The 14,816-nt window shown below is 32.2% G+C and overlaps 1 protein-coding gene and 1 pseudogene across 2 annotated transcripts; both read right to left on the reverse strand.

Annotated features, from left to right (window-relative positions):
* Window positions 1-2,311: 2,311 nt before the first annotated feature.
* On the reverse strand, window positions 2,312-3,592 carry LOC128184168 (uncharacterized; annotated as a pseudogene).
* Window positions 3,593-8,275: 4,683 nt separating this feature from the next.
* Window positions 8,276-12,802, reverse strand: LOC128184149 (toll-like receptor 13). Of its 2 annotated transcripts, none has more exons than XM_052853502.1 (2): window positions 12,524-12,802; window positions 8,276-11,377 (listed from the first exon to the last, which is right to left on the reverse strand). In XM_052853502.1, the coding sequence occupies exon 2, from the start codon at window positions 11,362-11,364 to the stop codon at window positions 8,683-8,685; it is 2,682 nt and encodes an 893-aa protein (XP_052709462.1). In that variant the 5' UTR covers window positions 11,365-11,377; window positions 12,524-12,802; the 3' UTR covers window positions 8,276-8,682. The 2 variants fall into 2 exon arrangements, with proteins under 2 accessions (XP_052709462.1, XP_052709461.1); XM_052853501.1 differs by having other exon boundaries at window positions 8,276-11,388.
* Between the last annotated feature and the right edge of the window lie 2,014 nt (window positions 12,803-14,816).

The raw sequence follows: 14,816 nt of genomic DNA on the forward strand, positions 1-14,816 counted from the left end.
TACGAGTTTTCGTGAATGTTGCAGAATAACCTCCGAGGTCGAGAAATGTTGTTTTGAAATATAAAAGCCGAGGCGTTAGCCGAGGCTTTTATATTTCAAACAACTTTTCGAGACCGAGGAGGTTATCCTGCAACATTCATGAAAACAAGAACTTTATTTCTATTCTACTAACAGCCCAGTATTTCTACAGATCGTTTCTCCTATAGAGAGACGATCTAGGTCATTTTGACGGCTGTTCCGTGTAACCCCAACGGTTTTGTTAGTAATGTTTACATGTGTATCGATCAAAGGAATCACATGCAGACGACATACTTTTTTCTTAGGATTTTAATACTCTTCACTTATTTATAAAATATCTTTGAATCACATTCCTAATATTTTAAAGACAATTTAATACGATTATTACTACAACACGTTATATATTTTATGTAAAAACACGCCGTGAAAATGTGCTAGGGAGGTCCTAGGAACAGCCGCATTGATCTCTTAAGAATAAAGATTTGAGGCAATGCACATTGTTTTGACTGGAACTAACACGTGAAATTGACATGGTTTTAAAACTTTTTACGGTTTGAAGTGGTACTTCCATGATTAGTGCGAGACAAATAGGTATTTCTGATCTGATAATTTACTGATGACGTTCGTGGTATATTGGAGAATAATGTCCGCGGCATCTCTTTGATCTCGGCAGTAACTGTAGTAGAATTGCCCATAGTGAAGGATATAGCACTTATATCTTAGTCAAAATCAATGTGGAAAAAGCTCAGAACGATTGAACAGTTTTAAGTAGTCTGTACATGTGCAATTCTTTTAAAGTGATAAAAGTTGAGATCAGTTGCTGACAATTCATCATGAGAGTAAGTTTATCTGTCAAGTTTAAAAAACATTATTGATTAGACGAATAATATACATGTATACCCTTTTCTTCAAACCAGAAATCCGAGAATCAAAATGTTATATCGTCCATGTTTCTTCAAGTGATACTTCTTTAATGATCAATTCCATTTCCAAGTCAGTGTCTTTTTTGCAGATATAATATTGACATTTTTAGTACAAGTCATGCATATGCCTTATAAAAACGTATTTACCACTTTTTCGACGAGGAACGAAATACCATATTCATAATTGAATTAATTGACACAACCTTTGCAAAATATTTAATCCTGACAAGTTTAATTTAATAATAGTCAACAAACAACAAATAAAGGCTGTCATTAGAGAGATGATACAGTTTCCATTCATAACCATTCTATAACTGTTAAGATTTTGATAAATGAAAATTATTGTACCTGTATAAGTCAACTTTTCACAGATTGTGTACATGTAATAACTCCATTGATGAAAAGTCTGTTGATCCAAATATTTGTTACTAGTTACTTCACTGTCGAAACAGCTTATTTGATATGAGAAATCAAATCAAAGCTATGAAACAAACAAATGGATACAAGGAAAATAGTAAATTACTGAATAATTGTAGGGAAACAGATACATGTATACAAAATGCAATTTTTAAAAAAAAAATTAAATGAATAAGGAAACACTAGACTCATTATTGTTCAACACTTCAATTGAATTTAGACTTTATGATAGCTTTAATAATAATTATTTTAAAAAATTTATTAAACATATAATGCTTTTCATGGAATGTAAATTATATTTTTAAAAAAATGGCTTAAGACTCCACTATCCCATTAAATAAGATTATCGTTACTTAAAGAGTTATCTTCCCAATGTAGAAAGTATGATCACTTCCGGTTAATCAAAGATAAGTAATCAGTACGGGTATTAACATTTTCTGTCACCAACATTCGAATCAATCAAATTACCATACTGAAAACATCAGAAGTTATCTAAAATTAAAAACAAGAATTCAAATCATATTGACGCAAGCGTCAAATGGGCCTCAAAAATATAGATGTTGTATGCATCATCATTGTTTGATAACATCAAAACACACCACAAACAATAACGAGTTGGTTGTACTAATTTTTATGGTAAATTTAAAATAATATATTTTCAGGGAGGAAAAACCTAAACCAAAACCTCGTGTCATGTCTGTATTATCTATGTGGTTTCAGGAACATCTTCCGCCTCTTTACTTGTAATATTATTATTCAACAACTCTTGACTATTGAAGTATAAAACCTGTTACACTTAAAATGAAGGAAAGACATCCTGAATATACTGTTTGACTATATCCTGCCCCAATGTATTGTATGACGGAAAAAGACCATCATTTTCAGATCATTACAGCGGTATATTGTGTGTGTGTGTGTGTGTGTGTGTGTGTGTGTGTGTGTGTGTGTGTGTGTGTGTATTGCACTCATGTTGGTAATAAAAGTGAAATAAATGACATGTTCATTTTATTCTCTGGTGCTATTGGAGATAACTCAGATATCTTCTAAACACAAGTAACCCAGGTAGAACCAAGTGTTACTCGTCCAGACTTTGCGAAAGCCACTTGACCAAAACAACTGAAGGTTCACTTCCGGGGAGAAAACCCGCCTTCCATCATCGCAATAAATCCCGTAAATCAGCTGCTGATCCGAGTTCATCAATCTTCGCCTCAAGAAATAAACCACAGCGCGATGATACAGTCGTTCAAATTTTAGAAACACGTCTTTGGTTGCTACAAGCATACCCTCTCCTACCCACACGTACTTTTCTTTATATATGGAATCGAAAGATACATTTTTGGTTAAAGATTGGTTTACTAGGTTTATAGACAGCCGTGTTTTGTCCACTTCCGGTGGTGGATTCATCCGGAAGTAATGGTTTTCACCTTCACAGGTGGCATCGCCAAAGTAGCCGACGTTTAGTCAAGCGTAAAATTCGGTATGGAAAATGTTCTGCTTTAAAGCATCTGCAAGGACAGCGTATTTGGCGTGTTGGCTGGCGGAATATTCCGGCATCACAGTATTTGGGTAATACTTAGGAATGTTCGGCTGCTGAAACACTGCCTGGATTTCCTTTAATATTTGGAATGGCCAAAATTCCTTTCGATCCGTTATAAGTATTATTTTAGGTTTGTTCCGGAATTCTTCTCGATATTTTTCCACGAGCAGTTTGAAATCCTTCGAATTAGTGTAAAAGATGAGTGGGTTAATGATATTTTGGAACACCTCGGCCCATTGCTTATAATCATTTGGAGAATATTCTGAGCTGGCATCCTTCCGGAAGCGACCGAGGTCCCAGAATGCCGAGATGATCGTGACGTTGTCGTGCTTTGTTGTCGTCATCCATTCCTCTGGTAATTTCCGACTAGAGCGGAAATACAACATTTTGTTGAACACTTTAAAATAACAAAATAAGGAAAAGGAAATATACATACATGTATATATAGTAGACATGCATGCAGCAGCAATACTGGGCCTAAAATAATCTCAAATTATTCTTCATGTTAATAAATTTCCTTAATCATCATTGTGGTGTCAATGAGAAAAAAAACAAAGATTAAGTTTCTCGCACCTTTTTTTAGATTTCCTCTGATGCCACACTTGCTTCTGGTCAGCAACAACAGCAGCAAGATACAAACGCCACAACAAACTACACATACTAATCTCCACCGGGTCTTCCTGACAATTTTCCACATGGCAGCCTTATTAATGCAAGAAATCATATTGACGCAAGCGTCAAATGGGCCGCAAAAAATATAATTGTTGTAAGAATCATCATTGGTTATTTACATCAAAAACGCATCACAAAGAAGAAAACAACGAGGTGGTTGTACTAATTTTAAAGGAAAATTTTAATATATTTTCAGCAACACGTTTTGAAGTTTAACATTTAAATATTATTATTAAGAATCGAGTTCTTCACATATCCAACAGTAATTGTATGATAATTGCCATAGTATGAAGTAATGGAGAACACATTGATATGTACATTATTCTAATACAAAGTTCAACTCATCATTATTCTCTTGGATATTATGTATTTCAAACCATTTTGATTTTTCTGTTGCATTGTATTAAATTTAAACATAATGCATTAGTTTTTATGATTTCAAGGGACGACATGATAAATTAGAAAATTAATGAATTATTTTAATAGTACATGTAAGACCATTTTATCTGGTAGAATCTGCACAATTTTAGAATGGATATTTTTTTCCTATTTTATTTGACGCAGCACATAGAAATTCAAATATATCGTCTATATAAAAGTTGTCATTCAGGTCTTTAGTATTTCAGGTCTTTAGTATGTCCCTTATGTCGATGCATTGTTTTTAAAACGAATGAAAAACTACGAAATTTTCCGAATAGATTAAAGTTTCGAAGAAAAAAAACGTGCCCAACATGACAATCTATGACCTACTTTACATTTACAAGTAAAACAAAAAAATGTGTATTATTTGTTAGAAGGCATACAACATATTTCTACATGCAAATTTATTTTTAGTTCATAAAAAGACATAATAATAATTCTTTTTTAAAAATTCTATCCCGCAGAAACGCAGTGACAATATTTAAATGTATATCAAATAACGGACTGCCTTCTGGCGGCCCGTAATAAAATCAATTCAGCGTTTCAGAACACACAACTGCAATAATTGCGTTTGATTCTAATGAAAGGCTACATGTAGTTAAGTGATTATTCTGATTTCTCTGATAAACTTAATACTACCTACTACTTAAAAACTAAAAAGGTTAAATATTAGCGGTTTTTTAAAGCCTTTGAAAAGGCTGCTATTGTATAAGTAGGATTTTGTAAGACATGACGTGATGTTATCACAATGTAACATAGGTGAATGTAAATAGATTTGAGCCACCCGGTCGAGGTTTTGTTATTCATGAGGTCAACACGGGTTGTTATTCGTTAACAACCTACCATTACTACAGAGACAACCGTACAGAATTTTGCACGTTTTCAATGAAAAACATATCAACTTACGACGGTTTCAATTTCTTTTATGAATAAAAATGATTAATATATTAACCGTTTTCATTGGCCATATTTACGACAACTTGAAACAGTAGTGCGCTCATATAGAAAACAGGCTCAATAAATGAGGGTCTGACCTAAAATCTATGAGAAATCAATTTAAACAACAAATTTCTGCTATATTAATGGAGGCAATATCTTAATACCGTAGAAGGAATTATAAAGAAAATTTGAAATTAAAAAAACGTTTATGTTTGAAAGATGAGAAAATAATATGTAAAAATCCTAATTTGATTTTTTGCAAATTATTAGGGAGTTGCGGTGGGCGATTTTGGACGTGTAGAGTTTTAACTGACATACAGGTATGAACGTATTATCGTTCCACTTATTATAGCGTGACAGTGTGCTTGTCAGGGCAAGCGATATTTTTATTTGTTGATTATTACATTACTCATCGATTGGCTGTTCGATTTCAGTGACGTAAATGCTAATTTGCATATCAAACACATAACTCATGAACGAGATTACCAGTTGTTATTACATGTACTATGATTCACTTCAGGAATCATTCTTTAAGTATTATGAGGTAATAATTTCGGTCGGGGCGTGGTCCGAAAAATGATCACCTCATAATATTCAAAGAATGATTCCTTTTTACTGATATTTATTTCATTTCCAATTTTTTACACTTTAAAACTACATTTTAATACCACTATTTTTTCATATAACACTTGTTATGTAGTTACTACGCGGCGCAGCCGATACCGTTTTTCGGTTATGCTAAAAAATCACGCCCATTTTGTGTCACTTATCTTTTATGAAATTATTGGGTTATAGACTACAAAATTACTCGTAATGTAATCACAGTTGAAGACAGTTGAAAATGTAAATATTTAGCAATACATTTTGGATAGTTTATGTTTTGAACAATTTTGTCATGAAATTTTATTCTTAAGCAGAATAGATCATGTTTTAATATCGTGTAAAAATTTTTAATTGATAACTACGAAAACATCTGTCATCGTTACAATTAATTACTATATTAAATGTTAAGTATTGAATCTTGAAGAAAAAAATGAAAATTGTTTTGTCAGAAATAAAACAGATGGTTACACGGAAAAGCTCTTCAATGACAGGGATACACTTAAAACTTATCCTTTTCTCTACATTTTACATTCCTTTTCTAAAGCGTTTAATTATTTATTCGTATTAAAATTGCATATAAAATACGTAATTTTTATCTGTTATATAATTACTTTACACAAATTATAAATATTTTAACCAATAGCTAAAGAAGTTCAACGAAATGGTTTAAGGCCACGCCATGTCTATGAATTTGCAAACTGGACATTTGTAAACAAAGAAGAATTTTTTTAAACAAAAAATAATTGTACCATAATAAGGCATACATTTAAAAAAAAATCCATAAGAATATTTTTTTCTATTAACACTGCATGTAAATTACAGAAAAATCGTTGTAGTCTTCCGTTATCATCATTTGTGGAAGTTGTCGCATTCAATTTGTTCAAACCGTATAACTTCATCGGTTCATAAAACGCAATTGTTTTTATTTGCTAGTTCAATCATTGTAAATATATTAAATATATATTTACATTACAAAATAAATATTAGACAATAACATGGGATGCATTTTGTTTTTTGGTTTCATGCAGATATAAAGAATATTATGGAACAGTCAAGAAAAATATATATATCCGTCACGTGAGTGAATAATGGGTATTATTCTTCTATTATGTTTTGTGGTATGACGTCTTTAAGTAATAGCCTGATCATATTAAGTAAAATTTACGTGATTAAGAAGGGGGCGGGTAGAGCAAAACGATCGAGCCCGTTGTAATCGCGTAGATTTTACTTTATATGATCTTACTTACTTGCTTTGAACATAACCCGCTTTTTCATTGGCTGATCAAAGCTCTCTGCCAATCAAAATTAATATCATCACTCTTTTGTTTACGGCTCCCTTAACTGTCAATCTAATAGTGAAGTCGCTGTGAACTTATTAAAAACATCATTTAAAAGAATATTAAGCGACTGTTGATTGAATGAAAAAGTGGGAAATGCTCTAAGAATATTTTCACAACTATTTCCTGGACATTAATAACGGATGTAAATGATCAACGAAATTGGTCACTATCCTAAAAAAAACTATAGGCGTGCGCTAACTTGATTTTACTTTTTCAGATCAAAAGCATAAAAGATTTTTTTTAAAAAATGCATACTATCGGTCGATATACAAAAAGGGAATATGAGAGACCATTGAGGTCTGTCATGCCCACTTTGTAGAGTTTAAACTATATCTATTCTATTTTGTCTCTACTGTAGTCCAGAAAGTCGACCCTTTTCGTTTGAACGCGGACTTACTTTAAGACTTCGTTTTAAAAGAAACAAACTACCGCCGTCGCTTAAGAAATGTGCCTGCTAGTATGTTACATATAATTAAGAAAATTTATACCTGTTCATACAGTACGCATCGAAGAATGTATGTATTCACAAAAGGAATCAAAACTAGAGCAAAGCTCGTTGCAAAGCAACGAGTGGGTCTTCCGTTAATATCGGAAGTAAAGCCGGAAGTTCCTGTAAGAAGCAGAGCTCTTAAACCAACAACAAGTGTTACTAAAATAAAAAGATGACAAAATCAAATTATTACTGCTACGACTTAAGAAAATCCGAATGATTTTAAGTACGAATTAACAAAAACATTTCTGATTCAAGAACGACTTGAAAAAAAAAAATCCGAATGTGTTCAAGCACGACTTAACAATTATTTTTGGTACGAATTAATTTTACTTTGAACATGACGCTATTATTTAAACCAAGTACGCGGAATCAAAATTTCCGGAAAAATCAATATTTAAACCCCGATATCTCTGTAATGCATTGTTTGATTTTCAAACAGATTTCAGATTTGAATTCACCATGGCAAGTTCTATAAGACTGTAGTATTGTCTTATTCTGTTAATGAACATTTCCAAAAATTGGAACTGCTTCCGGTTTTGAGCAAAATTGATGAACAAAATGTTAAACCCCCCAGTACATTATTGAATTGATACATCTATCATCAGTAAAAATTTCAAAGCGATATCTGTAAAGTTTACGGAGATTTCTTCCGGACAAAATCACTTTTTTAAAATTTAAAAATGGCCGCCAAATTTGAACGAAAGTAACGTAAATGCTGAAACTTTAACATCTTTGAGGCACGGTAACTTTACAAAAGCTCTGAAAATTTCATTGAAATCGGATGAAAACTTTTTGAGATATAAAGCCGAAAAGGAGTCAGAAAAAAAATAAAAAATAAAATAATAATAAAAAGAAACCGAAGAAAAACAAAAGGGTCTTCCGTTGGAAACGGAAGACCCTAATAAAATTTCAAAAACAGTATATAATTTGATATTTTGTCATACAAATGCACAGGTGGGGTACTACGTACACAAATGTTATATAAATTTATATACTATGTCAATGAACAATGCCAATTGACAACACAATAACACATAATTTAAGATTTAAAAAATATACAAGTAATTGAAATGCATGATATAAATCCAGTGTGGTTCATGAGCTCATCCATCGGAATTAATATAAGCATAACACTTATAACAAACACAAAACGATAGTTGTTAGCATTTACAATTTAAATAAAAACTACAAATATTAATGATTTTTCATTTGCGGACTGTTTTTTCGGTTGTAATCTAATCATTCTCATTTCGGCCTAAATCTTTGGTGTTCAACAAACTCATCATTTAATGGCTTGATTTAAAAGAAAAAAAAAGCTGTTCATCCATTCAAGACTGACATAGGAGGTTCGCCGAGTGGTGATTTTACAGCAAGGATAACAACCTTCCAAAACATTTTTTCACGTGCACCCCCTTCGTGCCAAGTTATAATGGACTGGTGTTTCATTGTACGATGCAAGGAAGAAATCATGTTTTTGCTACTAATGTTTTTGTATAAAATAAATACCACCGATGAATTCCCCCTTTGTCGCAATCTTTCTTCCACTAAATGATCCTGCCAAAGACACCATTCGTTTTTTGCAAAATTGTTTGACAATGCTACAAGGATTTTTTTGCTTTCTTGAAATGCGGATTCAATTTCACCACATCTGTCAGCTCCAACTCTAAATTCTCTATCAGGAATACATAACTGTAAACCCTCGGATTCCAATTTAGGCACGAGTGTTCGAATAACCCATTTTTCGTCTGCTTCACAATACACAACATATGCATCGTATCTAAAATCTTGTTCATTTATTAATTTGACATACCCTATTCTCTTCAAACGGAAGTAGTATATATAATTCTTTATTGTCGGTAACTGCACAGTAATAACAGTGAAAGTTAACACAATTAAGAAAGATCCAGCCGACGCAGCAGCAATATATACAATCCATGGATGTTTTTCTGTGCAATCGTCCTTTGTTAGTTGTAGGGATGTAATTGGCTGCCGAAGCACTGAAGCAGGTGTCTGGCACGAATACTTGTTCGGAAATAATAGAAGAGTAACATTTGTTTGTAGACTCCATTTTTTAAACCAAATTAAATCACAACCACAGTCAAAGGGATTATACGCAAGATTTAATGTTTTTAAATTATTCAAAATATTCGTTGGCACTGACGTTTTATTAAACACTGCAATTTTATTGTCCGCCATGTTCAAATGTTGTAAATTCGAAAGATTTTGGAAAACATTTTCTTTCCAACCTATAAGCTTGTTTTGATTTAGTCGTATTTCTTTTAAAGCCTTGGACGATCTGAATGTGTATTCATGAATAGTGTCCATTCTGTTATTAGTCAGGATTAGTGTAACTAATTTTGTCAAAGGCTTAAGTGTCTCTTCAGCAGTGGGTCCCGTTGAAAAGTGGTTTCCACTGAGGTCTAAGGTCGTCACATTTGCACAGGATTTAAATAGATATTTTGGAAAATATTTTTTTCTCTCAAAATCAAAATTGTTGTAAGTAAATTTCATTGTGAGAAGACGAGAGATATTGAACGCATATTTAGATATGCCTGTTAAGCTCGGTGAATCGCCAATTTCTAAATATGTCAAAGATCCTATCGAACTAAATATATTGTCATCAAGTCGAGTGATTTCGGTGTTCTTTAAATATAACTTCCTTAAAGAGGGAAGGCATAAAAAGCTGTCGTTAAATATGTATTTAATTTTCGTGTTCGATAAATTCAGATCATGTAGAAGGGGGTTAGTGCTGTGATTTGATCTATCGCAGAAAGACGGAACTTGTCTGAAGAAGTTATATCGCAAATCAAGCTTTTCCAGATTTGGAAGACAGCCAAACTTAAAACCTTTAAGAGTTGTAATACTTGTATTTTGTAGGAACAGTTCCTTCAATTTCGGAGTATAGCTGGTGTTATTTTCTCTACAGAAAGTTGGAAGACTTTTTAAAAGATTGTTTTTTAAATCTAAGCTTTTAAGAGAAGGCAAACATTTCAAAGAATCGTTATGAAAAATTGTGATCGATGTAAACTGAAGCCGAAGACGATATAGTTTCGGGACATTACTAAAGCCCTTAGAATTACAAAAGTGGGGGAAATTTGTTATTGGATTTTTGTCGAGTTTAATATGCCTAAGGTTTTTCAAACACAGAAAATGTTTGCTACAAATATGTCCACTGATTCTGGTATTTGCGAGATACAATGTTTCCAAGTGATTTGTAACATGTTGATAGTTGTGGCAAAAAGTTGGAAAAAATCCAAAAGGTGTGTTATCAAAGTTAACTTTTTGAAGACTTGGAAAACAACTTAATACATTTTTTGGAATTGTTTTGATCTTTGTTGAACGAAGTTGAAGATTCTCTAGTGTTGGGAGTAGAGGGGTAGAATTTGCAGGACATATTATTGTCAAATTACCAAATTCAGAGTATGATAAATCTAAAAGTTTCAGATGAAGTCCTTTTACTGCATCAGCTTTGAAATGATATAATGGGTTATATGCCAAAACTAAACTTGTAAAATTGGTATCTACAAGATATTTAAACATGTCTGGTACAGTGTCCAATCGGCTAGAAGTCATATTAAAAGTTTGAAAACCTTGTGAAATATTTCTGAATGCCTCTTTTAATGTATCAGAAGAAAGTTCCGGATTATATGAGATATCTATTATTTTGAGACTTTTAAAGGATTGAAATAAACCCATTTCCATATTAGTTATTTCCATACTATGCAGTCGCAACACTTCAAGACGAAGGCGAGTTAAGTTCACTAAATCTTTTGTAGAAATATGTCGGCGTGTATAATCTTTGAACATAACATCTGTGACGAAATTCGGTAGACGAGGAAAGAATAATAACTCTTCTCGGCCTCGATCTGGTCTACAGCTTGCAGTAAGTTGTTCGTCATCACAGATACACATACTCCCGGCACATGAAGTAACAACCGCCGAGGCAATCTTTATCACGGAAGAACCAATGATAACCAAACACAACAAACTGTTTGTCTTCATCGTTAGGGAAGATCTGAAATTAGACTGAAAGAATTATTTAGCCTATAAACATATGTACAATATATTTGAATTCGAAAAAAACCCATCAAATTATGAGTTATTAAAAAAAGGATTAACAAAAAATACTGAAAAGAAAGTTTTGCGTGATAAAAAAGATGCTGGATGTAAGCCCCACGTTTAATAAAATTTGTGCGGAAACAAAAGCGTAATTACAACTCGAGATACGTAAAGACCTGTAGCTCCGAGATCGTTCATCTGTTTTTGTCACACCAGGAGCTTAAGACCTGCAGCCTATTTCACTTAAATGTTACAAATAGTATTAAGGTTATTTTTTTACCGGAAATTGCTCGTTATAAATCGCATGGATGCAAAAATATCACACGAAGTCTTATAAATAACAATTGTTTCGTTCAAAGGACGTTTCAAAGATGTCAGGAAACTATTTTAACATATCTTTTTAAACAAAATGTTTGATACAAGTTCTGTAGCAAAACTATTATTGTTTATATTAATTTTATACTTTGTATGTCTGAGATAAGACAGTTACTTTTAAACTTATCCGAATTTTTTTTTTTTCAATAATGAACAAGAAGGTAAGAATATCAGAAACATCAGAGCATTATGGTAACAAAACTGAAACAACGCTGCATGAACAGGTAAAGGAGTTTAACGGCGGCGTAAATCCAGAATGCAGTTAGAAAAAGTGAATTTTAGATTCTATAAGATTTAAACAATGAATTGAGAGTTATAATTATTTTATAAAATAATTAAAAAGATCAAACTTGTGGCCTTTCACCTGGATATATTTTGAGAGCATCAGATTTAGTTTTGATGTCCTAGTAAAAAGTGCCGGCAATGGTTAACATGCCAGCGCTTCCCAATATTTATTGGTAAAAATGAACGGCAGATAAAAGTCTCAATATGTAAATTTTAGTCAACAATTGCTTGGCTACTGATTTTTTATCACAGTTAAAAAAACAACAAATATTTAATAATCAGTTTTCTATTTTATTATTTTTTTTTACTGTTATTGACCTTTAGTTTTGATTCTAAAAAGGAATGCTACTGTTTTGTTATTATAGTCCAGGCAAACAAATATTATTGAAATGTTTTAACGTCAAACGAGATACACAAGATTGGTAAGAAAAAAAATATTTACCTGTACTTCCAATAATTATTTGCGGTGATGTAAACGTGCTCAAACCTGTTCAAAACGACGTGCACTTTACCAAAAAAAATTTCCTCGTGGAAATTTATCTGCCAACATCACGTGTAAAATATCCATTCCATCTATTAAAACGCAATTACGGTGTTTCCGTGTTTCTTTCATTGAAAACAATCCAAATTGTAAGTTATATATCAATCAATTAGAATTCAAAAGTGGAAAAATAACAATAATTATTTCCTTCTTTGAATTGTAGCATTTCCTCATATATTATGACACAATCTCATGTTACACTGTAATAAGTATTTAAACTGATAAAAAACTTTTGGTGCAGTTTAAAAATTAGGCCGCATGTATTAAACTGATAAAAAACTTTTGGTGCAGTTAAAAAATTAGGCCGCATGTTTTTAAGTTGCAAAAATTGAATTTACTCTTATTTTGGAGGTTTTCCAGCTCACTATCTTGAGGGGGGAATTTATTCACAAAATGGTTTAAACACTCTTTCGCACGTACGATATAAACTACATGTATACGCTCAGCCATAGACACAGTTGTCAATATAACAAAATGTACACCTTCCGTACAAACCATACATTACACTTTAAAGCGAAATCTTTATAACAATTCATTCAATAAAATTCCAATTAAAAAGACAAATGTTTTACACTGCCATTGACCTTATGACATATATAATTACATGGTTACGATTTTGGTCAAAAATTATTTTTCCGATTTTTATGTTTACAATTCTTAAGTAAGGCATTTTTAATGGGCAACAAAAATTTGAGTGTCATTCGTTGAGTAATAAGCGAGTTACAGAGCTGACAAATATGCTCTGTTAACAAAGCTTTTGTTGACATTTTGGATGTTGAAATGTTAAAATTCCAGTTTTAGAACTAAAATGAATGTGTTAATTAAACGTTAGGAACACCGACAAAGCAGGTTGAAAACGATTATTTACTGGTACATATATATTGAACATACATAAACAAAAAACAGAGTACGAGCCTTGTTAACATGACAAAGAATTGTGAGCCATGTATCTTGCTTATAACTCTACGGATGACTCTCAAATTTCATTTGATCTTTAGAAATGCATTCCTAAACTAAGCATTATAAATAATAAAATCAGAAAAAAAAATTGACCAAAATCATGACCATGCCCCTTTAAAAGTGTAAAAAAAAAATGTATTTTGTTTTGCATGTATAACATTTTTAAACTGTTTGAAGCATTTGCGCATTAATATATAATAATATACAGTTGGGATGGCTTGTACTGACACTTTGACATGAAAGTATGATATTATCTGCTTCACAAAACACAACATATGCATTTCGCGCATGATAATGGTGTACAAATACTCCTTTATGTTTTTATTACATTTGCTTTAGTATCATACATATGAAATGTACGTTTAAAGAATAAGATGCTTTCTTTGGTGATAAATGCGGGACATTGCAGAAGAATGTTGTGTTTTGCAATGATCGCTACCTTCATAACCCGCATGAATCATCAAAGTAAGTATTTTATGGTTTATATGTAATTACATCTTTCTTTTAAAAAAATAATCAATTGATCGTACAAAAGTAACTGAATATTTATGAACGTGCATAAGTACCTTAGATAAAACATGTGGAAAGCTGTCAATGTGACAGAAAACCGGGTTTTCTTTTATGTAAACTGTATCCATATCCATTTGTCAACTCTAAATTGATTAACAATTATACCTATCCAGAGAAATATTGTACCCTAAAAGCTAATTTTTCTGCGAGGAAATGAATAAGTTCAACAGCTGTTTTTTTTTCCTAATTACCAAAAATCAAAATTCAAGTAATATACACATCTCTGATATATATTCAATTGATATGCAAAACAACTTCCTATCTTAAAAACTGTAGGAGGTGTTATCCATACAATAGGGGTACACTTTTGGCAGCCGCCCGCCTGCCATGTTCACAATTTCAACAAGCATTCTGAGAGTATTGCATAATCAATACACGTCCCCTACCGGGTTGTTGAAATTGTGAAAACAATGAACGAGACTAAAGGCAGCTCCCTGCACACCATGTGACCTTTACTGTGACGTCACGTACTCTCAAAGTGAAAGTAACGCGATGTCTGTCAACAAATAGTAGTATATCACATACTAGATGTAATGCGTGTTCCTACACACGGACGTGTAAGTGTAATATTTTTTTTTCAAAATGTTTAACTGCATTGTAACAAAGTGAAGAAAGTGTTTATGTATTGTTATTTACATGTACCAAATACGTAAGAGAAGATGGT

Source organism: Crassostrea angulata, chromosome 5 (genome assembly GCF_025612915.1).
Source record: "Crassostrea angulata isolate pt1a10 chromosome 5, ASM2561291v2, whole genome shotgun sequence".
Classification (NCBI taxonomy): domain Eukaryota; kingdom Metazoa; phylum Mollusca; class Bivalvia; order Ostreida; family Ostreidae; genus Magallana; species Magallana angulata.

What these genes read in the sequence shown, in the direction of transcription:
- LOC128184149 (XM_052853502.1), bottom strand. Translation starts at nt 11,364, where the DNA reads ATGAAGACAAACAGTTTGTTGTGTTTGGTTATCATTGGTTCTTCCGTG.